The sequence below is a fragment of the Pyrus communis genome, chromosome 11 (genome assembly GCF_963583255.1).
Source record: "Pyrus communis chromosome 11, drPyrComm1.1, whole genome shotgun sequence".
Lineage (NCBI taxonomy): Eukaryota > Viridiplantae > Streptophyta > Magnoliopsida > Rosales > Rosaceae > Pyrus > Pyrus communis.
This window is the reverse complement of record NC_084813.1, coordinates 1,155,633-1,180,730: the sequence shown is the minus strand read 5'-3', so window position 1 is coordinate 1,180,730 and position 25,098 is coordinate 1,155,633. Positions and strand designations below refer to the sequence as shown.

At 35.5% G+C, this 25,098-nt stretch overlaps 3 protein-coding genes across 3 annotated transcripts; all 3 read left to right on the top strand.

Annotated features, from left to right (window-relative positions):
• Window positions 1-498: 498 nt before the first annotated feature.
• Window positions 499-5,063, top strand: LOC137708848 (uncharacterized). Its single transcript, XM_068448003.1, has 5 exons — window positions 499-1,371; window positions 1,474-1,532; window positions 1,603-1,731; window positions 3,307-3,442; window positions 4,305-5,063. Exons 1-5 carry the CDS (start codon window positions 673-675, stop codon window positions 4,632-4,634), a joined length of 1,353 nt encoding a protein of 450 aa, XP_068304104.1. The 5' UTR covers window positions 499-672; the 3' UTR covers window positions 4,635-5,063.
• Window positions 5,064-11,273: 6,210 nt separating this feature from the next.
• LOC137707688 (microtubule-destabilizing protein 60-like) lies at window positions 11,274-13,659 on the top strand. The gene is made up of 6 exons (XM_068446591.1): window positions 11,274-11,339; window positions 12,556-12,585; window positions 12,748-12,846; window positions 12,939-12,998; window positions 13,104-13,198; window positions 13,539-13,659. Exons 1-6 carry the CDS (start codon window positions 11,274-11,276, stop codon window positions 13,657-13,659), a joined length of 471 nt encoding a protein of 156 aa, XP_068302692.1.
• Window positions 13,660-22,519: 8,860 nt separating this feature from the next.
• LOC137749205 (universal stress protein PHOS32-like) lies at window positions 22,520-23,980 on the top strand. The gene is made up of 4 exons (XM_068489318.1): window positions 22,520-22,803; window positions 22,944-23,053; window positions 23,408-23,526; window positions 23,654-23,980. The coding sequence occupies exons 1-4, from the start codon at window positions 22,626-22,628 to the stop codon at window positions 23,772-23,774; spliced, it is 528 nt and encodes a 175-aa protein (XP_068345419.1). The 5' UTR covers window positions 22,520-22,625; the 3' UTR covers window positions 23,775-23,980.
• Window positions 23,981-25,098: the final 1,118 nt, after the last annotated feature.

Genomic DNA, 25,098 nt, shown 5'->3' with positions numbered 1-25,098 from the left:
GAAGATGGCGGTGGGGGGTTGGGGAGGGGTAGAAATTGGGGGTGGTTAGGGTTTGGAGTGATGGCATGGCCTAGGTTTTCTAGTGTTGAAATTTTATATTTTATATTTTTGTTCTTTTTCATTATAGGTGTAGAAAGAAAATTGTTGGAAAAATTCAAAATTTCAAGATTAAAAACTATAAATTATGTGTAGAAAGATGATAAATGAGTCTGAATAAAATTTCTCAAAGACTAAAAAGGAAGACGAAAGAAAAGAGGAAGAAAGAAGTCAGCACCAATACCTCCATTTTCATGAAAGAAACAAAATAAATGAATCAATTCGTGGCCTCATGGTTTGAATCAAACGGCCAGGATGAATGAGTCCGCAGAATCCGGAGACACACATGTGCTCCTTGTATTCTCCATTTTGGTGGTCGGAAATGCCAAATGATGGGTTTAGTTTGCGTGTAAAACCCCTTTCTTTTTTTTTTTTGGAAAAAAAAAAAAAAAGCAACGACAACCATGTTACGGAATAACCTGGAGATTAAGACAAGCACCCATTGTTCAGTGTCCTTCTGTCTCTCCCGCGAGAAGCTCCGCCGTAAAAAATCATGAGCTTCTCACAAATTTAACAGAAACAAGACAAAAACCCATTCATCAACCATCCTTAATCCCACCAAAAAACCAAAAAGCAATGTCGGTGACGTGTGGAATGGAGTGCGTGGTTGTGTTGGGCTGTATGCGCTGGGTGTGGAGGCGCTGCACCTACATCGGTGCCAACGACAGCGCAACCTGGACATCCGCCACTCCCGACGAGTTCGACCCAGTTCCCCGCGTCTGCCGCTTAGTCCTCGCCGTCTACGAGGCCGATCTCCACAACCCGCACTTCATCCCCACCTGCGGATTCCGCCCCAACCCCAACTGGGTCGTCAAGCGCGTCACCTACGAGCAAACCGACGGCCAGGCGCCTCCCTACCTCATCTACGTCGACCACGACCACAAGGAGCTCGTCCTCGCCATTCGCGGCCTCAATTTGATCAAAGAGAGTGACTACGAGCTCTTGCTCGATAACAAGCTCGGAATGCAGATGTTCGACGGTGGATATGTCCACCACGGCCTCTTGAAGTCGGCGATTTGGCTGCTTAACGAAGAGGGCGAGACATTGAAGCGGCTCTGGCTCGAAAACGGGTCCAATTACGATATGGTGTTTGCGGGTCACTCTTTGGGGTCTGGTGTGGCGGCGCTGCTGACTGTCATTGTGGTCAACCATCGGGACCGGCTAGGCGGAGTCCCCCGGAGCAAGGTGAGGTGCTATGCGCTTGCTCCGGCGCGTTGTATGTCGTTGAATTTGGCCGTCAAGTATGCCGACGTTATTTACTCGGTTGTTTTGCAGGTAGGTTTGTCTGAGTTTAAGGTTGTCATTTGTGTTTGTAAACGTGTTTGTTTTGTTTCGAATTGTTTTCGTGACTTGTGGAATTGGTGATTGTGTTTGTAGGATGATTTCTTGCCAAGAACTGCAACCCCTTTGGAAGATATTTTCAAGTCCATCTTTTGGTTGGTATTCTTTGAAACCATCAATTTCATAGTGGAGTGAATTACTAAGACTTTTGGTGGTTTTCGACAGCTTGCCCTGCTTCTTGTTTTTGGTTTGTTTGAGGGATACTTTCATACCAGAAGGTAGGAAGCTTAGGGATCCCAGAAGGCTTTACGCACCCGGTCGGATGTATCATATTGTTGAGCGCAAATGTTGCAGGTATCCCATGATCCTTACAAAAATCTTGTCATTTTATTGTTGTGGATTTGGAAAGTGTGGTCGAATGTCCATTGACAATGAAACCTTCATGCCATTCGGTACTTGTGGAGTCAAGGGTAATGGATTCCTGAATGAATGCAAGCATGCAACTTGCCTTATTTACAGCTGTTGCACATTTACATCATATCATTAATTTGCACATCCGCATGAATCCGGTGCTTAGGATTTTGGATTTTGGAGAATAATGTGAAATTTGTGTCCTTGGTAACTGTTGCACCATGGCCTAGAAATTGTTTGGCTTTGTGATTCACATACTCCGGTAGCGGGAGGCAATCGCTCTTTAGGTTCTACCTAGGAAATGGATTCTTAGTGGCTTTTCATGTTAATGTACTATGTCTGGCAAGAACATTAGTCTTTAGACTCTGTAGGTTCTGCCCACTAGGAGCTCCTTTCTCCCTCCGAGAGCTCATAGAAGAATCCCTACCTTAGGAGCTGGAAGGGGAGTATGATTGAAGTTGAATTTTTCTGACTCCTCCCTAAATTTTAGCTATGGAGCTCATTTAGGGAGCACGTTGGAGATGCTCTAACTCGTAACATGAAAAAAAATTATGCTATGTTTGGATGAGGGACTTTCAAAGCCCAAAGAACTTTAAAATCTATCTTTTGAAAAGCACTAAGCCTACCAATGAACTACTTAAACATTACAATGCTACTCTAAAACACTACAAAGACACTAAGCAAGGCACCTTCAAAATGACCTTGAACGGTGTCATTTGAAAGTTATCTCAAAGGTATAGCATATCGAAGTCCATCCACATAATTTGTTTTTTGGTGTATGCCTAGCTAAGTTAGCTTAAGTTCCTTGAAACTTTAAAGTTAGCATCTAGTCCTTTAGAAAGTCCATCAACATAATTTTTGTGGTTCTTTTTTAACTAATTTAGTCTAAGTTCCATGGAACTTCAAAGTCCCTCATCCAAATGCGCATTAGTTGTAAGTTTTGCCTTCATTTTCTTTTGGAAATAAGTTTGAATCTTGTCTGATGAATGTTTCACTAGATTTTTACCAGGGTGTGGTGCAATTTGGAATAGATAAAAAGTTAGTAAGTGGGGTTTACAATGCCTGTAAGCGTACATTGATTGGTCATGGTGCCGCAAAAAAATTGGATATAATAAATAACACCATTTTCGAAGTTCTTTGTTAGTTGGGCATTATCTGTAGGGGTATCTCTTTTGTAAATACATCTTTTTATGTCAGGTTTTGGTCTACTAATTGTGATGAACTGTTGGCTCATCAATTACAGTACTTGCATTTTTAAAGAAATCCATTATAAGCATTTAGCTATGCAGCTGGAAGTTTATTTATACCTTACTTTTGCGTAAAGTAAAATCTTCCTGACACAAGTTTGCGAAGTTTCAAAATTGGAACAAATCTGTTTGTTTTGATGGGATTCTCTTTGTGGTGTGTGTCTGTTGAACTAGTATAAAGTTTTACTTTCTAGAAGACATTAGCATTATGTTGGAACCTAAACTGTTGTGTTCATGCAATGATTGAGTTCCTCGTTGCTTGGTATAACAGATGTGGGAGGTTTCCTCCAGAGATCCGAACTGCCATTCCTGTTGATGGGAGATTTGAACATATTGTCTTGTCATGTAATGCCACATCTGATCATGGAATTATCTGGATAGAAAGGGAAGCAGAGAAGGCTTTATTAGTAAGTAGAACATAACTCACAACCATTTATAACCCTTATTATTTCTTTTCCCTTTGAGACTGCCATGATTATCATTTCATACATTTTATTTTTCTTATACAACAAGCCTTATCCCACTAAGTGGGGTTAGTGGTATGAATCTTAGAATGCCACTGCACTGGGTGTTGCGCCAAGTCTTCATTTATTTTTCTTATATTAAAATTAAACTAAATTAAATATGCTTTTAGCTCAGTGGCAATTCTTCAATTTCCACTGGAATGTCAAGAATATCAGCATTATGTTTATTCTCCACTCAAATCCCAAACTAACATGATTGATTAGCTGTCTAGCAGTATTTATAAAATATCAGAAGGATCTTAATGCCCCCAAGTAGCTTGTGTCATAAGGTTGTCTTTGGTTGTTGGAAACGCAGCAAGAAGTAAAGGGAAAAAGGGTTAAGCTAGTGTCTTTGGTCTCTTTTTCTTAGTTTGAGCAGAGGTAACTGGAGGGACAAGATCAGAAGGAAAGAAGGGTTGTCTTCACTCTGACAATTCAATTTGCAATTGATATTGTCCCTTCATTTACTAAGGAAATCATCCGCTCAATGCTTTCCCTTTCTCTCCCGATAAGTTGTTTCCTCCCCCTTTGCGTTAGTGAACATTGTTCAAGTGCCAACACGTGTGAATTGGTTAGATTGTCAGAATGTGTTATTCTCGGTAGTTTACGATTGCTAATTATGGATCATTTTAGCGAGCATATATGTGAAATTGTGAACCATGGTGTAAATTGAAATTTTGGGAGTTTATCTGTTTGCTATTGAATTGTAAATGCTTATATTTTATATGTTGAATAATTACTGATCAGTGATGTAAATACTCTTCAGAGAATGAAGGAAAGTTGTTCTGAGACCGTAACAACTGCCCCAAAAGTACAAAAACTAGAGAGGTTGCGGACCTTTGAAAAAGAACACAAAGATGCATTGGAAAGAGCTGTCAGTTTGAATGTGCCTCATGCTGTAACGCCCAACGAGAAAGCCCCCGAAGACCAAAAACCGGAGGAGGCTCCAGAGATTGAGAATAAGAGTGAAGACCCTGCCGATACAAAGTCAAAGTCCACTGGTGGAAGGGCAAGCTGGGATGATGTGGTTGGAAAGCTTTTCAAGAAAGAGTCTGGGCATCTACTGCTAAAAAGAGATTCAAATCCCCCGGAATAGCAACATACTTTTGTTCGTATAAAGTTTGCTCGATACAAACCAAGAATGAGATGAAGATACAAGCCAACAGTAATCTATGGTTTAAAAATAGGTGATCCACTACTATTGCACCGAGATCTTTAAGGATAAAGCCCTACACTTAAGAGCCATTCAACTTAATACCACCTAGGGTATTGGGCTTAGGTGGTTAATTTGGGACATCATCGGTGCATTGCTGGAGTTAGGAGTGGACACTTGCGGACCCGTAACACATTTGTTTCTTAGATTTTACTTTTCTCTGAGGTTTAGGTTCTTGTGAATAGTTCATGAGCACGTTTCCCACCCGCTTTGGTATTTGTACATTTCATAGGTAAAAGAGTTGTGCATTACATACTACTACGGGTCCATTACCCATTGATAAGCTCATATTTATATATGTTTTATATTAAATTCACTTGTTTTTTCTTAGTTAGTTCCTTATATTTTTGAGTTATTTACTTTATTTTTGTGTTTTGTAGGATTTGTCAAGTCAAGAAAAGAAAAATAACACAAGTGGAATTTTAAGTAATAAATTCGTCAAAACTGCCTGTGCAGGTCAGCTGACTTTGGAAGTAAGTTGCGGACAGCTCAGAATGAATTAGAGAATGACCCTTATATGCTTGGAAAGCTACGGATGTCTATTTTCGGGAGCATTTCGCAGATTGTTAATATCATTTTTCTAGAAAAAGTTATGGTCGTTCTAACACTGAAAGGTTCCTAAGAGGCTAAGCAGTTTGTAACTGACAAGAAAGTATTGAAAGCAATAAATCTCATAAAACTAACAGCCAAAACTGATGCAGCCAAGAACAAGCCAGCTAACACCTATTCAAATATCAGAGGAAATGAAAAATTAAGTGAGAGTAATGGGCATAAAGGTTGCCCAAAGAGTTACAATTGTTTTAGCATTTCCTCCCACTTATTGTCATCACTAAATGGTTGTTAGTGGGGTGAGTTATGGAGAAAAAAACTGTGGCAGCAGAAAAGAAGAAAAAGGCTACAGGTTGCAGCAGCAAAGGGGGAGAAAAAGTGTGAAAAAAAAGATAGAAAAAAGGAAGGAAGCAAGGAAAAAAGACAAGGCTGCTGTGTTGGGGAAGGAAGGAAAGGAAGGAGGAAATCTTGGCATTCTCTTCTCTCGGTTTTATCTTCTCAAACTCATGTCTTTCTTTTGGTTTAATTTGAGAATTATGTGTAACTAATTTTTAGTAGTTAGGGGCTGTTTTGAAGCCCCGAATATGATTGCAAGTTTGTTATGACGTTTCATTTGAATTACTTTTACGAATGGATGAAAATTGGTTCACTACTTGTCTCATTGATGAATTCTTTTTGTGTTTTCTACGGATGCATACTTAGTAAACATATCTAGGATTCTAATGCTATGAATATGTGTGTCTGCCCTTGTCGAATGAGGACCTACATATGTTCTAGAGTAGTACCTGTTAATTGCGATTAACACGTGAATCAATTTATAGGATAAGTAAGACAACGCTAGTACTTACGATGCCTTGTGATGACTCAAACTCTTTTTGTTCTTAATGATTTCTACTTGTTAAATCTATGAACACACCATTCTAGATTGCATGTTAGGGACTAAATTAAGTTGAAAACGTCATTCTCTTAACATATTACATAAGAAAGAGTAATAGGTTGGGTTTTAACATTGAGCCAACTTGAGCATCTTCATCCGGAAATAGAAGGAATTTGAATGAAACATAACATGTTTGCATGATTATTTTGTGGTGGATAGCAATTCCCCTAACTCATTTTTCTTAATTTGCGAACTACTCAAAAATCTATCTCTGTTCTGTTTTTGTTCGATTTAATTTAAATAGCAAATCAACTCCAAAAATCCCAAAAATTTGTGTGAGTGTAGCTCTATGTGTCTAGTATTTGCATATAAAATTTCGTAGACTTTAGATAAGTGTAAGTCAGTCTAATAATTATTTTTCGGTGGCTGGTCAGTAGGGACAACAGCCCAGTTTTTGTGACATTTTAAGTAGTTAGATAAAACAATCTTCTGCGGAAAAGATCCTTATTTTCATATGCTACAATTGACAAATATTATTGTTAATAAGGAAAATTAATAGGACATTTGTGTGCTACTTTGTGGTGTGCATTTAATCCTATCACCCATGGGAGAGAATTTGTCAATACAAAAAATACTCAAACTCCTTGATAAACTTTATCTGGTCTTTCAGTTCCATCTATGCATCAATTTTCTTTTATTCAACAATCAAAAGCCAATGAAATATTCAAGGGAAATGATTTTTGCACTTCTCTTTTCTCCTCAGGTGTCCTTATTATCTAGTCTTAGGATGGACCAAAGAAGAACAGAGGGACAAAAACAAGGCGAGGAGTGCAAAACAAGAGTGAAATTCATAAACCATATTAAATCAATGACAAATTCAAGTATTGATAACTTTAGATAATACTTACATTGAGGTTTTTTGTATAAATCCTAACATATTTGTCGTGCTGTGTATGAGATAATATACAAGTTTGGAGACAACATCAATATGATCAATAGTGAGTCACTCTTAACAAGTCTCACCTATATACATCATCTTATCCTGATGAGCCAATATCGCATAATACTCTTTATCAACAAAAAAACACACAAAACTAGTGGCATTTTGACCGTACTTCTATTAAGGTAAAAGAAGGATCAGCAAAACAGGTGATCTTTTGCTTTTCACATAATTTTACCCTAATCTTTTGGTAAACCATGCAATGCTAATTTCACTATTAAGATAATTTCAGCGTGTTAGTTAATTAATTAATTAATTATTCTTGAGTAAATAAACGTTGGACATGGTGCCAATATTTGGGTCCATAAGTAGTATGTAAGAAGCTAATTAATCAGGGAAACCTAAACTTAAACTTTAAGCATGGATGAGATTTGTAGTTTAAATTTGGTGGATTGATGGATGAATGGATGGATGGATCCATGACCTAACTAACTTAATGACATGTTACTTAACTACTCACTAACGATAATCCAAAAGCTCTAATTGGGGTTTAACTTGCTAATGCAATCAAAGTAGGCATTCTGTCCTTGGTTGCTTAACGGCTCTAAGAAGAAATGCTTGAACATGTTAACAACCTTTTGGTTACATTTGGTTTTTTGTGCTTTTGCTTTTTGAAAATCCAGTCACGTAAACCAACCCTGCACTGACTTTTTTTGTTTGTTACTGTGCATGCAAAACGGTAATAATGTTCATGTAACGGTGTGTACACTGAGAGATTAGTCAACTGGATAAATCGAGCATTTTTTCACATAATCGTATACAACATATACATAGTTTATCTTATTAAACGAGGGTACTTACGTAGTCCACATATTAATTTTCTAACTGGTTAGCTTGAGTAATTGAGGATAGGTACAACAACGGTTTAGGTCGGTATTCATCTTATATTCATTCTCATAATTACAAAAATTTTACGTAGTTATAACTACAAATTAATCGTAGCCAGGGCATTCCTCATAGGATATGCTTGCATTCTCTCATGCGGGGAGAAGCTCATTTTTCTACATGCAAATAATGTATTTTCACCTTAAATATTTTATAATTGAAACCGTTCAATTTCTTAAACTTTATTTGAAGATCATCCTTACCAAAAATCATTTGAATCAGAGATTGCTTAGTTATCTAAATGTATCAAATAAATGAACGGTTCATTGAATATGTTACTTGGTACTTAAACCATTGACGTCGTTGATATGTTTGCATGACTAAACGAATTCCGATTTAAAATATTTTTTGTAGGAATGATCTTCAGATGAATTTTAAGAAATTAACGGTTCAATTATGAAATTTCTACAATGAAAATGCGTTAATTGCAAACGGTGGAATGAGATAATCCCCAAAAAGAATGAAGTATTATCCTTCCTCATACTTATAGTTATAATCGCTGAGTAATAAATACCATATGGACGGCTGTATTCATTTCAATAATAATTTTTTAAAATTTTCTCGTAATTAATGAAAAACATTTTGATCACATGATGTAAGCAGCATGTAAGCTATGATTAGAAAAATGAATCACGATCTAATCAACAATCTAACCATAAAACATCCACATTTTTTGGAAGGAAAAAATTACTATTATTAAGAGGGAGGGAGAAACGAAGGATTCAAAACTATTACAATAATATAGGGGAGTGAGAGTTTTGAATGGACGTATGGGAAAAATCCAATACCCTATCTACTAGAATATTGTACAACTTTCAAAACATCCAATAAACAAAAAAATATAGGAGGTCCCGAGTTCGATACTTTGAGCTGATGAATCTGCTTGACTGTGACCACAAGCAAAATGAAATTCCTCATAACCTCTCCAGATCCGAACTTGCCACCAGTGTCTCCTTTTTGTCAAAAAAAAAAAAAAAAAAAAAATCCTCGCTTAAAGTTGAAACTTTTTTGTTAAAGAACAAATAGTGAATAAATATTTGATAATATAAATCCATATAACATTTTAGAAAATATAGAACATTGCCGTTATTGGTACCCTATCCACATAAGTATATCCAAACATGCTTCGAAAAGTTGCAGTTGCCCCCACATTTATCCTTGAAGCCAAGTATTTATATCCTAATCTTTCTGGTAACTGCGGGGATTGAATTTTGCGGATAAAATTGTCACCCCCAGTTCAGAGGTCTCTCAAATAAGCATATTTGAGAGATACTTGTATCGTATCTTTTAACAATCAAGATTGTCTATATTGTATTAATCATTCATAGATCATTCTTGTAAAAAATTAAAAAAAAAAATCGAAACTATTAAGACATTCAATTATAGTGAAGAAAATAGATGAATGTGGTGCTTCCAAGAAACACAAAAAAAAAAAAAAAGAATCCAATGGTCATACAATTTTCGATTTGGTTAATTTTTGTAAAGATGAACTTCGAGGGAAGACTTAAAAGATAGTTAGTTCAGATTATTAAAATACAATGGGGATGGAAGCTTCACTAATACGCACACACAGGAGCATTGGAGTTAAATCGTTAATAACCTAATAAGATGATAAATGCTTTGACAAAAAAAAAATGATAAATGCTAGTGTGGACTCACTCCAAAATATTTCTCCTGATCTGAATCATTATTTTTATGCATATATTAATTAAAGATCCTTCTTGAAAATTCACTCCAATCGAAAATTATTTAGTTACTAAACCGCCAAATAAAGAGATCAAATAATGAGACGAACGTAGTGTTGTTATCTACATAACAAAATTCAATGGCTGAACGATTTCCAATTTGGATGTATAATTGCAAGAATGTATGACCTATCATAATATTAAATTGTGAAGCGGATCCAAACGAGTGATTAGTAACTAATTAGTTAGTTTTTGAGCACTCTTTTGTGTGTATCTAAACTACATATTAATAAAATTCTATTTGTCAACTAAAAGATGATGAAAAGACTATTCAGTCTTCTATCATAACAAAAAAGTTAAAGGTAGTAACGTAATTTCACATAATAAAATTTGGCTGTTTTTTATTTAAGCCTCACATACATGTGATTTTAACATCTCTAATTTTAAAAAATAAATAAAAATAAAAAATAAACCTGTCTCCCACTTCACGTTCTCTCTCACTCTTTTCCTCTCTCCTTCAATTTTAAAAACAAAAATAAAAATTTCACACACATTTTGTGTGTGGGCATATATATATTAAGTAAAAAAAATTGCTCACATTCTTTCTAGAGCTACCGATGCGAATGAGTCATCTATATTTTAGGTAATTTTTCAATAGTCATCCCTAAAAGTAACATGATCAATGATAGAAATTCAACAGCAACATAACAATAGTATATTTCTCAATACATGTACACATGTAGTTTATATATATTATATGTCGATCTCATAATTTTTTGAACACTTGGTCACTATATATTCAGTTAATTTAGGGTTTCGACGTTGAGGTTTGAACAAGACTCGTATACATGTAGTATGTGGATTCTCAATCACTGAGTCCTACATAATATCAGTTTCGACTCTCTACTGCTAACCTATTAAAGTATTACTCACTACTCATACAATTTATAATATAGAAAAGTTGGTTTAAAAGTCAGTTTATAACCTGAGAATTAATTTAAAATTTTAGTATTAGCACATAAAGATGTGAAGCGAGGGCAGACTTTTTGGATTTATATATGTACTAGTTAAAATTTAACCAAGATGAGATTTGAAAGAACTTAAACTTAATAGGGTTTGACAATAATTTGGTACCAGAGAATGATGACAAAGCATGTAAAGTCTTGATGTTGCAACCGAAACAAAGCACTTAAACAAGCACCAATCTCCCGACAATATTCTATCCAACCCTTATATATATACTCATCTCATGGAGCAATAAGCACCCACAGTTTTTTTCATTTGAGCTCATATCATCTATTTATATTTATGGAGAAGGCACACTCCAAATCTACTCTTAAGGTCAGGGTGCTTCCTAATCATGTCATTAATTCTTAAATTAGTTTGTTCCTCTTTAATTTCCATGCTCATGAGTGTAATGATAGCTATACACACACACACACACACACACACACACACACACACACACACACACACATATCTATCTCTTTCATATTTCTTAACTTCCCTTCTTCTGTTTTTTTCCAATGAAGTTTGTGAAGAGTGCTTCACAGTCTACAACAGGTTCATGGAGCTCGAATTCTGAAGGAGCGGTGAGATCAGACATATCCACTTCAATATATGAAAACCATATATTTTCTGCCAAGTTAGCATGTGAACATAGTAATTAGTGAAGTTAATATGGGGTTAACTAAGTGTTAACAGACTTTATATTATTGTAATTAATCTGGAGAGGTGATGAACATACCTTGAATCGATTAGGGTGGTGAACAAAAATGTTCTCATTAATCTCACCATATATGATCTGAGGTCAATTGGTTGTGAACTCAGTCTAGCCTCTTCCTAAAATTAAACTCGAAGCTACTAATTTTATCAACTTATAGGAAAAAAAAAAAAAAATCTAGTATCTCAATATCCTTTTTTTTTTTTTTTTTTTCTTTCATTTAGTCTCCGATCTTTTACCTTTTAGTTTTCATCGAATTTTATTTTTCCTTCCTCCTTAATTCCTTGGTTCCTGATTTTTTCTTTTCACAGTCGTGTCTTAGTATTACTTTTTCTTTCTATCATTTAGAACCATATTAAACAAATATTTAGCTTGTAAACCAAGTACTGTACTGAAGACTTCTTTATGAAGTTATATATGACACTCCAAAAAATCATTCTGCAACTATATTTTGTTTAAAATATAAAAAGCACGAAAAAATGATTTTTTTTTTTTATGGTTCCAAAAACGACACCCTTGATTTATAGTCTTTTGATAATTGTTTAAACATATAAGTGGCAACACGATATATGTTTCTTTATTCATTTATGAAAATAAATGGAGGAATATATAAGTAAAAGTGCATCTTCAAGACATTCTAAAGGTGATTCCGTACAATATATCCCTTTGCCATATTAAGTCAGAGGTACGTGATCAGGTCTAGGGAATTATATCCTTCTATGGAAAATTAAAGTTAAGTGGCAAATGAGAGTGTTAGTTGGTATACATATACTTTACTAATGAAGTTAATGCTAATCATTTGAGTAAACTGGCATGAGGATGGAAAGTGCTTTCCCTTCATACACACTCCATCTTTTACTTATGACGTTAATGTATATCGATATTAAAAATAAAAAATCATTGCTAGTTAGTAAAAGCTACATCTATTTTTAGTAAAATTTATCATTTCACATAAATTAACACTATGCTTTCTTGGATTCTTTGCATTACTATATGGACCTTCATGAAGTTGGTAATTAGTCCGGATCATACATAATTACCATATGTATCATTGCCACTAATAGCCTATCTTTCTTATTTTACAGCCAAAAGATGAATTCAAGGACAAATCAAAGGTAAATAAGTAATGTATGAGGTTGCTTTTTATTTTATTTTTATAACTTTTAGTGTATTACCATTCGTCGGAGTATGGTAGAATTTTCATCATCTCCCCCCCCCCCCCCTTCCCCCGGGCGTGCGATCTCATGTTAATCATTGTTGTTTATATAATTAACTAGTCTTGTCAAAAGTCTCCAACAAGGGAAAATACCAAAGCTCAAGAAGTTAAACTTCACACTAAAGAAAGAGCTACCAAAAGAGCAATGTTCAACTACATGGTGAGTCGTCGTTTTTTCTGTTTGTTCAAATATTTAATTCAGCCTCTATCGGAACTGTTGTTTACCATTAATTAATGGATATATAAATACAGGTTGCAACCAAGCTGAGTATCTTGGAGCACCAGAGAAAACAAGAAGAGAGGTTGCAGAAGGTATATATACACACACATATATATATATATGTATACATATAAAAATATTTGAGAAACAATAATATAATTCTTATGGAAGAGTGCCGTAATAAATTAATTGAGCAGATGATAGAAGAGGAAGAGATTCGCTTACTGAGAAAGGAGATGGTTCCAAGGGCTCGATTGATGCCTTTTTTCGATAGACCTTTCATTCCACAAAGGTAATAACTTAATTTGTGAGTCTAAAACACTTGTCACATGATGTAATATGAATGAAGATTTATATGTTTTATTTTAAAAGTATATATTAATAAAAAATAAATACATGTTAACTTTGAATAAAATTGTAACACCAAGTAGTTTGAATATATTGAAAAATTGCTCCCCAGCCAAATGATTCAGCCTACCCAAAACTTTGGTGGCTGGGTGCCTGGGGTCCATGGCTGTCAAGAATAATTTGGTCTGCCACTAATCATTCAGATAAATGTAAAAAAATTACCATATGCCTTCGCTTTTTTCTTTTCTTTCTTTTCTTCTTGCTTTAATCTTCTTGTATTGCAGATCAAGCAGGCCCTTGACGATTCCTAGGGAACCAAGTTTCCGCAAGTACTTAAGCTGCAACCCTGGCAGTCAACTCTACAATTTCCAACCGACAACTCGAGCTACGAATCCCATCAAGTAGACCATAATCCTGATATATATATATATATATATATATATATATATATAATGCTTAATGCATGATGTATACTGTGAGAAACGCCTTTGTTTCAGATCATTTTCTTGCGTAGTTACTAAAATCCCAAAGTTGGATAGCTGTTTAGTTGATCACCCTCAAAGGGGAATTGTTAGTGATGATTCTCCACAGTTTAGAAAATAAAGACAATGCATTTCCTTTTGCTTTTCTGTCCTAGTCTATTATGTCACACGCATTGTGGCCCGTGCATGTGGTTTACAAACAACAACAAAACTTGTCACTTAATTGACATGACAAAACTAACATGCATGCAAAAGATGGTTCATATGGAATGTGTTTCTACCATACTTGATCAATCCTTAAACTACCAAGTACCGGTCAACTTCATATCTTCAAGAATCCACTGAAGAGTTCATGTTGAGGCACCCCTGCCAAAGCATAAGAGTTTCCCTCCATCCAGGAGGTCAATCACAATACGACATGTGTCAACGTCAGAATAAAGCTCCTAGAGTCCCACATCGTCCGTGGATGAAAGTCGGAGACTCTCCTTAACTATAAAAGAAGACCACTCTCCTACAATTAAGGAGGAATGCTATTACTGTACTTAAACTCATCATTAGAACTCACTAATGATGATTATGCTTGAACCCATGTTTTGTGTAAATCTTTCACTATTAATGAGAGCTCCTTTACTATGTGGACGTAGCCAAATTTAGGGTGAATCATGTACATCTTGTGTTTGCTTCCCCATCTCTACCTCTTTACATATCATCATCATTAGGTGACCGGAGCAATCGTGCCAATGTTACAAACTTGACACTTTACGTTGTTCCAAAATCTCACTGATTTTGTGCATCAACAAAATATTAAAGAGACGAAGATCTATGAGCTTGAAATCTCAAGGCTTTCTCTAGCTAGAGGACTTGTGTTTCCTGAAAGTGACATGAAAAAAACCGATTGAAATCATTGGAAAGATCATACGAGTCAAGGACGGACCTGCCACAAGGGCTATATGGAACGTATCCCAACCAGCTTGTGTGTTTTGCTATACAAAACTAGCAGTCTCATACATGCTATGCATAATATGAAAGATAAAGGAAGCTAGGAGAAGTAGGTGGAAGAATTTTATTTTATTTTTAAATCAGTACAATTATTTTTATGGGATTTTTTAGTTTAAATATCTTAAGAAATTTTTAGCTAAAATATTATATTTTAGTTTATGTACTAACGGAAAAGTCAACCAAAAATATTATATTTTCTTTGGATGTCGGATATCTAGGTAACTTTGGAGATGGTTAGCATGCCAATTTGGTACCTCTTTGCTTCCTTTAGGTTCTTTGGCTGTTTTTTTTTTGGGATGTCTATGTCTGTAAACCCTTTTTTCAAACAGTTGCACAATCTATGGATTTTTGCGAGTCTTTATACTATTTCAGCTATTTGGAAGGCTCGAAATAAGCTTATTTTTTAGGGTCGTCCAATCTATTTTCATCGTCTTTGCATGTCTATTAATTCGGCAATTGTTCATGGTGGGCAATTTATTCATGGTTATTCTCAGGGTTTTGACACTCGAATCATTTAGGGATCCGACCTATCCCTCGCAATGCACCTACTATTCTTCTTGTACTTTGGTCTCTCCATTGGTTTCCTTGGGTTAACCTTAATACAGATGGTTTGTCTAAAGGAAATCCCACTCCTGCTGCATTTTGGAGGAGTTTTCAGGAATTGCCATGGTCCTGTTCTTGGAGGTTTCAGTCAATGGATTGGTCATCGCAACTCTTTTTTTTTTTGCATAGTTATCAACAATTATTATTGGTGTAGAGTTTGCGTATCAGCGGGGTTAGCATTGTCTTTGGTTGGAAAGTGATAGTTCTAGTGTTATTTATACTCTTCAATCGTCTAATTTTGATCCTCCTTGGCCTCTTCATACGCAATGATCTATTTATTTGAATCACATTCGGAAAATGACTTTCTACGCATCTCACATATATCGCAAAGGAAATCTTGTTGCGGACAATTTTGCTAATTAACATGGGCTTGTCTTCTCCATCTATACATGGCATGATTCTCCTTCGATGGTGGCTCGTGCTGCTTTGTTTTCAAACTATGTTGGCTTGCTTAGTTACTGCTTCTCAAATTAATGTGCATGTCGGCATCCAAGTTTGTCTCACTCTTTTTTTTTTTTCTCCTAACCCCCTCCTTTTTCTTTGTATCATTCTTGTTTTTGTTTCTAGAAGGGTAAGGTTTATGTCCCCCCCTTCTTTTTCGTGTATTCCTTTTTGTTGTCTTTGTTTTTCGACTGGTAAGGTTTATGTCCCCCCTTGACTAGGTGTAACTTATTTTTTTCGTTATCAATAAAAATTCCCTTGTAGCGTCAAGGTTTCTCAAAAAAAAAAAAAATATATATATATATATATATATAAACACTAATAATTCAAAATAATTACATGATTGTCACTCCATACCAACTTTTTTCGGCCACCGGTTATCTATTAGCCAATTTTTTTTGGTCGACTAGCCACTTCATTTCATAGATAAATGATTTCAAAAACGTCTTCAATAGAGTATGAACCCAAAATCTCAAATTGAAAGTAACAACCACACCAATAAATACCACTTGTGATATGTATTACGTTAATTAATATTTATACCAAATAAACATATGATGCATTTTGTTTGCTAAATATAGTCAACTCTCAGGTCACTGTCTAACATTGACTTCCAAAAGATCACGTAAGTGTAAAAGTCCTTCATGAAGAAATAGTATAAAATGAAAGAATGTAGTTAATTTGGTAAGTGGACATTGTTTCACTTGTGCGGTCACGGCCCACGGATTCAATTCTCCCAAGTGAGATGTTCATATACAAGCCACCACCGATGCTGGTATCCGGAAATAAAAATGTCTTGTGTTGCCGGTTGGTGGAAAAAAAGAATAAAAAAAATCGACGAAATTTCGGACGACCACAAAAATAATTGGTGACCGTTCAGTGAACTTTCCGACGACTGTGCTGGTGGTTTATGGGTTATGTCCAATGAGGGAAAATGTGAATGTATTTATGCTTATCAATGTCTTGGCCCATAAAATGTGGCTTAACCCAATTAGAATGGGCTGTGCTTGGTAGTTTTCCTCAAAATTGATATTTTTTTCCTTAAAATTAATGTGCAATTTAGTATTCGATCTTAATTTATCTGTATTAAAATGAAAATAATATAAATATAAATATAAAATAAATTTCCGATTAAATAAAAATAAATTTCATAAAAATCTATGTGCGTGTTCAGATGCTAGCCATCTATATAGTAAAACCTTTATAAATCATAAAATTAGGGACATGTTATATATAAGCCACCATCGATGCTGGTGACCGAAAGTAAAAATGTATTATGTTGACGGTTGGTGGAAAAAAATATTTGGCTAAATTTTGAACGACTAAAAAATTTTTTGGTGACCGTTCGATGAAACTTTCTAGTGACTGTGTTGGTGGTCAATGGGTCATGTTCAACGGGGGAAAAATGTGAATGTATTTATGCTTATCAATGTCTTGGTCCACAAAGTGTGGCTTAATCCAAATAGAATGGGTTGTGATAGGGGTGGGTAAACGGGTATAAGAATTGCGGGTCAAGGCGGGTAATCATGGTTCGAGGCGGGTATGGGCTGGTTCCTAATATTTTAGAGAACAAACAGGGCAGGCCGGGTTAGGCCCTTTTCATTTACAAGGCGGGCCAAGTCTAGATACTTAGAAAAACGGGTACTCGGACCAACCCGCTTCTAATTATAATGAACGGCCGAGATTGAATGATAACCTATCATCCAATCTCAACCGTTGGTTTCTACCCTAGTTTCTACCCGAACCCAAGGTTCCAGAATTCAGTTCACTCTCTCAGTCTCAGCTGCCTCTCTATCTTCCACAGTCTATCTCTCTCTCTCCCTGAACCTTCTTCTTCTTCAAGTTCTTAATCCCAGCTGGGTTTTCCACAAATCATGCATTTTTAGCTTTTAGCCCAAAACCCCAATTTGGGTTTTGCTATTTTTCTTTGCATTTTTGCTGCAAGGGCTGAACCTATGAGACTGTCATTTTCTTGACGTTGAGGAGGTAAGGGCTTTCGTCGAGGATCGGTTTGGGTTTCAATCTCTGCATATCCTTATTGTGCCTGCATAATTGAAGCAAACGGAAAACGGTTTGGGTTTCGATGATGTTCTATTTGGGAAATTTTTGCCAATTCAGGGGTTATTGTGTTCTTGTTTTTGAAATTCAATTGATTTCGAGAGCATGCATGAGTTGGAAAGGGATTCGATTTTTGCGTTTTAGTTTTCTGGATATAGGGAAAATTAACACAGAAATAGATAAATCTCAGTTTTGGGTTTTGGTTTTCTGGTTTTTGAATTGCAACGATGAGGAAGTGAATGATCCTTTCCGTTCTGCTTCTGCTCTGCCTTCTTTCACTCCTCCTCGATCAAGGTACGCCTAGGGTTTCTGCAGATCTCGATTAGTTGAATTGTGAATGATGCATTGTTATGAGTAAATGTTTTTGAATTCGAAGTTTGTATCGGATATTGATTAGCGTTTTTTGGCGATATGTGTTTGTTCTGGAAATTACAGGCCAATGCGAAGGCTAATTCTGTCGAGCTTGTGAAGGTTGAGGAGCAAATCGGCGTCGTTCCAAAACCGAAAAAAGAAAAAGAAAAAGTAATTGGACTCGTGGACCCGTCCCAAAACGGGTCGGGTTAGGTCCCGTTCTCAAACTCAAAATCCTTCTACCTGGCTCGGCCCGGCCCGTTACATTTTAAAACTAATAGGGCTAGATTCTTCCCAAATTTAGGTCCAGCCAGGCCCGTGCCCAGCCCTAGGTTGTGGGGTTGTGCTTGGCAGTTTTGCTTAAAAATTGATATATTTTTTTTCTTAAAACTCATGCTCAACTTGGTATTTAATCTTAATTTACCTCTATTAAAATGAAATAATTTCATAAAAATCAATGTGTGTGCTGAGATGCTAGCCATCTATACTATTGTTGTAAAACCATTACAAAATCTTAAAGTTTGGACTAAACCGATTTTATAACTTTACGGAGGTTATTACTTAATAAAGATGTAGTTAAAAATATTATTCATTGACTTATTTACCCTTAATGAATGTTGTATTTCCTGGATTCCTTGGGCACTAAGTATTTTATTTCTTGCTTAGATTTATCCATAAGCTCAAAGACATGACATCAATTCTAAAAATTAAAGCATTGTCCCAAACAACTTTTGAGAAATATTATAGTTTTTATCCTAAATTTTTATTTGTGATATTGCATATTTTTGTACTCATTTACAATTATTATGTGGAGATGTGTTTCCTTAACATGAGACTAGGAAAAATTACAACTTATTACTCTGTGGAGTTTATTCTTCTACATAACTGGTCCCAAGTTGGGGCTGGAATTTTTTATGACTGGAGGTTTTATAAAATATTACTTTAGAGAGGTTTTACTGTGTCAAGAGAAAGGTTGTTTCTGAATTGGATCCAAATCCTTGTTCAAGACTTTTGAGTTTTGATAAATTCTATCTAATTTTACACTAAAATAAAAGATAAATTAATCATCTAAGGGAAAAATAGTAAGGTTATTTATCAAAAGGTCAGTAGAATATTTACTAATTAGTCATAAGTCAATGAAGTATGTCACATGTGTTTAGGCTATTTAGAAAATAACTATTCTACCTTTCTCTCACTTCAATTTATTGTTTTCCTTCTCTCATCCTCGCTCTCTTTTTATTATCTACTCCCTTCTCTCTCGGCTTTCTCTCACGTCTCTCTCTCCCATTCTTTCCTTACTCTCTCCCGTCCTTCTCTCCTCCCCTCTCTCACATCTTCTCTCCAATGAAGAGGAAGAGGTCGTTGGCGACGACGAGTAGCACCAGATTCCAACACCTCAGTTGATCTGCAACCATAACATCGTAATTGACACAATTCCTTCCAGAACCTTCAATGACCTTCACAAGATCGTGAGGTGGATGGTGGCGGTGGGGTATGGGAAGGACTAGTCCACTACTACAAAACTGGCTTATTGTGTCGAAGACTGGTGACAGTTTTACACAATATACTGTCGGATAAGAAATTTTCTATAGCCTTTTTACATGATGTCGGATGACAAAGTATCATTGTCGCTTATAACCGACATAAACTAAAAATGTCAAATATAACCACCTTTTACCATGTTTCCGTTGGATAGTTTTTAATTTTTTTAAATAATGGTGTTGGATAAAATGAGAATAATGGAGTGTTGGTTAAAAAACTATTTCTCGCGCTTTTAGTTGACATGATGTGTTTTAATTTTCAAACTTCCCGCTTGTTTTGCACGCGGAATTGGTGGTGTTGGTTATATATGACATAATTAGAAATTGGGTAGTTGGTGCAGAGTGATGTCGGTTTTAACCGACACGCTTGTAGTTTGTGTCAGATATTCATTACTTGAGTTTGGTCAGTTTTCAGAGCTAGTGTCGGTTTTTTCCGATGTTACGTACAATTACTAGGTTTAATCAGACAGGAATATCAAATACGCTATTTTAAAACCCTCGCGCCTCTCTTTCTCCTTCACTCTTCCTGCGCCGCTGCACTCCCCCTCCCCTTCCCCGCTGCACTCCCCCTCCCCTTCCCCGCTGCACTCATCTTCCCCTTTTATCTTTCCTTTTTGTGGGATTAATTCGTGAAGTTCTGGTAGTAGTGGGGTTAGAATCTGCTCTGAATGTTTAGTTTGGATAAGAAAGTTTCAATCTTTGGAGAAATTGGGGTTTTTTATGATGTTGGTTTTGTGAAAATTGGAGAAAATGTTGAGTGAAACTTGATAAAGTGTCGGAATATTAATTTGGGGTGATGTGGATTTTGTAATTAAGGTGGAAAAGATGGTTGGAACGGGGAATTCTGGAATTATTTGAGGGTTGCAGCATGAGTTGCAGAGTGAGGAGAAGCGGAAGGGAAGAGAAGGAGCGTGAGCAAGCGGTTTTGAGGAACTATGTAGAGGCTGTTGAGCCGAAGTTGGGCACGCAGAATGGTTTGATTGCTGCCCAGCAGCTGATAATCGACAAGAATTTGCTGGTGGACCCGAAATTGTTGTTTATCGGGGTGAAATTTGGTGAGGGAGCGCATGGGAAGGTTTATGAAGGAAGGTCAGTCTCAATTCCTTTTCAGTCAACTCTTATGCTCAAACTTGGTTGCTCTTAACTTTCCATGCTTTTGTATGGTTAAAAAAATGTAATGTACTTCTTCGAGTTTAATTCACTGTCGATGAACGTTTTATTTTGGATGAATGCAAGTCTTGATTATTAGCTGCAAAGTTTTATTTGTAAATTTGTGAGAGCTACTGATTTTGGTGTCATCAGATGAATTAGGTTGTGCCATTGTGTTATTGCATGGAATGTTTATGATTGGTCTGTGTGCTTCTTTCATGTTGGTTTCAGTGGAATTCTTAATTAGGTTGTGCCATTGTTCATTATTTATTTTATTTTATAAAAAACTGAAATAGGCTTTTTATATTTTTATTATTATTAATAGTTAGTGGTGTCGGTTATGGACGACACCAAACTGCTCAATTCGACAGTCTTTCTCAGTATATAATGTCGCATGTATCCGACGTAAGTTTTAATGTCACTTTTATCCAACACTACTATCCTTTTATTTTATTTTATATAGCTTTCCTTTTTCTTGGCGCATTAAGGGGACTAACGGACAGCAAAAGCCTTTTCGTGACGCTAGCAATGGTGTCGGTTCTTTTATCTGACATTACATGAGTTTATGTCGGATTTTTCCAAAACATCCGACATAAATGAGTTTTTCTTGTCGCTTTTTAAAATGACACTACTGGGTACTTTTGTAGTAGTGGTCGCACATTGGTTGCTGAAGAGATTTTCTAGAAAAAAGCTTGTTGAGGCTAGGGATATAGATCTTAAACCTAAGTACTATCGATGAGGTTTAGAAGGAACTGAGTGGTTGATCAAATATGCAAAAGTCGTGCTTCGAACTTTAGGCCCTTTTTGCTATTTAATTTTGTTATTGAATTTGTATTTAGAATGGTGGAAGGTAATGCTTGTATCTCGTGTAAACTTGAAGAAAATCCATACGAAAATGGTGGAAGGTAATGCTTGTATCTCTTGGAAACTTGAAGAAAATCCATAGGAAAATAGATTTACAAAAATAGACACTGTGTTACAGAGTATGAGTCCAAATGTAAAAGGAGAATAAAAAAACAGACACTCCATTGCAATAGTTTGAATCCAAATGTAAAAGCAGAACAAAAAACAGAGACTACAACTCATGATCTGAATCCAAATGTAGAAGATAAATTAGAAAGAAATGGAAAAAAAAAATTTCTTTCGCGGCTCAATCATTGTTATACTTTAGAAGTCACAATAAATTAAAAGAATTGTTATTGATACTCCACAATTCTCATTTTGCACTCTAAAATTTCTATACTTGGAAAGAAAAATATACTTGTGAGGAGTGCAAAATGAAAATTTTAAAGTGCAAGTAATAGTTACATGAATTAAAAATGTGACAAATGACAATTAAAAGTAGGTGTATTTTTTTTTAGAAGAGTATGCATGTTACATGAACTTGTTAGAAACGCCATAGGAAAAGTATATATAAAAGTATCTGCAAATTGGGCATCAGGTAAAGTATTTTCCATGAATGCTAAAAGAAAACGAATCTATGCGTGTTAAGTAAAGCAACAAATCCGCGGGCGCACATCGACTAAATGATATTAATGTACGTAAGAACAAGTTGCAGGAGAATTTATGCTAAAATTTTCTGTCTATTTTCCTATTAATTAATATTCTGTAGACTGTATCATCCACAGCAAAAGATCAATGCCCAAGTATTTATAGATAAGCCGGATTAACTCAAAGAAAGAAAGGTTAATTAGAGAGAGAGAGAGAGAGAGAGAGAGATCTTGAGAGAGAACGGAAGTTGAGATCGATGGGGAAGGCAGGCAGTGTAGGAGTTGGAATGGATTATTCAGCAACAAGCAAATTAGCCCTAAGATGGGCAGTCGATAATCTGATCGAACAAGGAGATCGCATCGTATTAATCCACGTTGAGCCAACCACAGCAGCTACCACAAGCAGGAAGCAGCTGTTTGAGAACACTGGATCACGTACGCATGTCTCGCTCTCTCTCTACATATATATACTTGTTAATTATCATTAGTTACCTTAATCATTTAAATTGATGAATTACATATAATTTCTTTTGTTTTTTTTTTTGTTTTTTTTGTTTTTGTGTTTTTTATTGCAGCTTTGATACCTCTGGAAGAACTTGTGGAGACTAATGTCTCAAAGCAGTATGGACTTACAAATGATCCAGAGGTGCTTGATATTCTTGACAAAGTGTCAAAAACTAAAGGGGTATGATAATTTGTTATATATTAATCTCATCTCTAGTTTAATTATTTTGTATGTATACATAGAAGTATAGACTAATAGATACGATTTGCACAACTGCACAGAAAGATGGTAGAACGGTCATGATATATATGTAGTTATCTATCTAGCGATTATCTGGTAATGAATATCGATCTACAGAAGTCTAGTATACTATCAATACGATCAATATAATATTGATATTAATATTGTATATCATACACTGTAGATTGGTAGTCGTCACTCTTCACAAATTAGTTTGCGTGCGTAGAGACATGAATTATTAGATTATAAATTAGAGTATAATTAATTTGTGTGTTGATTCGATATTGTGTATAGGCTAAGGCTGTGGCAAAGGTGTACTGGGGGGATCCAAGAGAGAAGTTGTGTGATGCAGTGCAAGATCTCAAGCTTGATTCGCTTGTCGTTGGAAGCAGGGGCTTAGGCCCTATCAAAAGGTGACCATTATTCGACTAATATTTCCTCATAAAAACACAAAAGAAACGAGAGAAAATAAGAGTTTTTGTGTTTGATTAAATATTTTTCCTGCAAAATGGTTGATTAATATGTGCGATGAATTTGCAGGGTGTTGCTGGGCAGTGTAAGCATCTATGTGGTGACAAATGCTTCATGTCCGGTTACAGTTGTCAAGGGCTCACACAATCATCCAAACCATAAAAGCTCAAAGAAGCGATCTTTCAAATGATAGCTAGTACTTTGAATTATAATGTGTTGAAATTAAAGGAATCAGGAGTTGGGTATATTGTGGGTTTTCCATTTTTTTTCTTTTTCTAATTAGGATGGTATTATCCGCATACAAATTTTTATCTCTTCCACACCTCTTGTTAATTTATATCCTTTGAACTTAGTCGATTTATTAGATCTAATAGTCGGATATTGAGAGGCGGTGTGTAAGAGGTAAAAATAGGTGTGTAGATAACACAATCCTTCTAATTATTATTATTATTATTATTATTATTATAGTTATACTGCAGGCTTTGGTTTGATGGGTATTTGTATGGTTGTTGAAACTTATTGTCATTGATATAATATGTGCTGTTTGGCAAAGATATTCTTTGTATTTTGGTAAAAGCAAAGATATTCAATTGAATACTTTAATATCTATGGGAAAGTAAAATATCTTGGCCAATAGAGATATTTTGTGTATACAACTTATCAAATATAATTAATTTGCCTTTGATGGAATATGTAGACCATTAGTCAAATTATAATGGGTTAATGAGCCACATTTTTTAAGAAAGTCCTAGAAGCCCATGTCAATAGGCCCTGGGCCCAATTTATTACAAACAGTCCAAGTCGGTCGCCACGAGACTTATGCGTAGATCATCGTAATATGTAGTGTAGGTAACACCACCCTTCTAATTATTATTTTTTATTACCATATGGAATGTGATTCTGCAGGCTTTGGTTTGATGGGTATTTGTACGGTTGTTGAAACTTATTATCATTGATATAATATGTGCTGTTTGGCAACGATATTCTTTGTTTTTTTTGGTAAAAGCAAAGATAATCAGTTTAATACTTTAATTTTTATGGGAAGGTATAATATCTCGACCAATAGAAATATTTTGTGTATATAACGTATCAAATATGATTACTTTACCTTTGACGGAATATATAGAGCATTAGTCAAATTATAACAAGCTAACGGGCCACATTGTTTAAGAAAGTCCTAGAAGCCCATGTCAATAGGCCCTGGCCCCAATTTATTGCAAACAGTCCGAATCGATCACCATGCGACTTATGCGCCGTTCATCCTAATATGTAATAGGTTTGCTTATTAATTTTTTATCATGAGAAGACTCTTCGAAGCATATTTTAAAAATTTCAAAGAAATATAGCTCAGTGGCGGTATCCTTATTGGATTCAACTTTTTCTTTTGAAAAATTATGATTGTAGCTCAGTTACTTAATACTCGTTAGTTTCAAAAACAAAACAAAATTTTTTTTTTTTCCAACGGATGATAACAAACAGTGCCTTATGTTCTACATTCTGAAAAAACAGAAAAA

Coding starts and splice junctions, on each gene's coding strand:
- LOC137749205 (XM_068489318.1), top strand. CDS start 22,626: ATGGGGAAGGCAGGCAGTGTAGGAGTTGGAATGGATTATTCAGCAACA. Junction 22,804..22,943: donor GTTTGAGAACACTGGATCAC/GTACGCATGTCT, acceptor TTTTTATTGCAG/CTTTGATACCTCTGGAAGAA. Junction 23,527..23,653: donor GGCTTAGGCCCTATCAAAAG/GTGACCATTATT, acceptor ATGAATTTGCAG/GGTGTTGCTGGGCAGTGTAA.
- LOC137708848 (XM_068448003.1), top strand. CDS start 673: ATGTCGGTGACGTGTGGAATGGAGTGCGTGGTTGTGTTGGGCTGTATG. Junction 1,732..3,306: donor GTTGAGCGCAAATGTTGCAG/GTATCCCATGAT, acceptor TTGGTATAACAG/ATGTGGGAGGTTTCCTCCAG. Junction 3,443..4,304: donor AAGCAGAGAAGGCTTTATTA/GTAAGTAGAACA, acceptor AATACTCTTCAG/AGAATGAAGGAAAGTTGTTC.
- LOC137707688 (XM_068446591.1), top strand. CDS start 11,274: ATGAAGTTTGTGAAGAGTGCTTCACAGTCTACAACAGGTTCATGGAGC. Junction 12,847..12,938: donor GAGCAATGTTCAACTACATG/GTGAGTCGTCGT, acceptor ATATAAATACAG/GTTGCAACCAAGCTGAGTAT. Junction 12,999..13,103: donor AAGAAGAGAGGTTGCAGAAG/GTATATATACAC, acceptor TTAATTGAGCAG/ATGATAGAAGAGGAAGAGAT.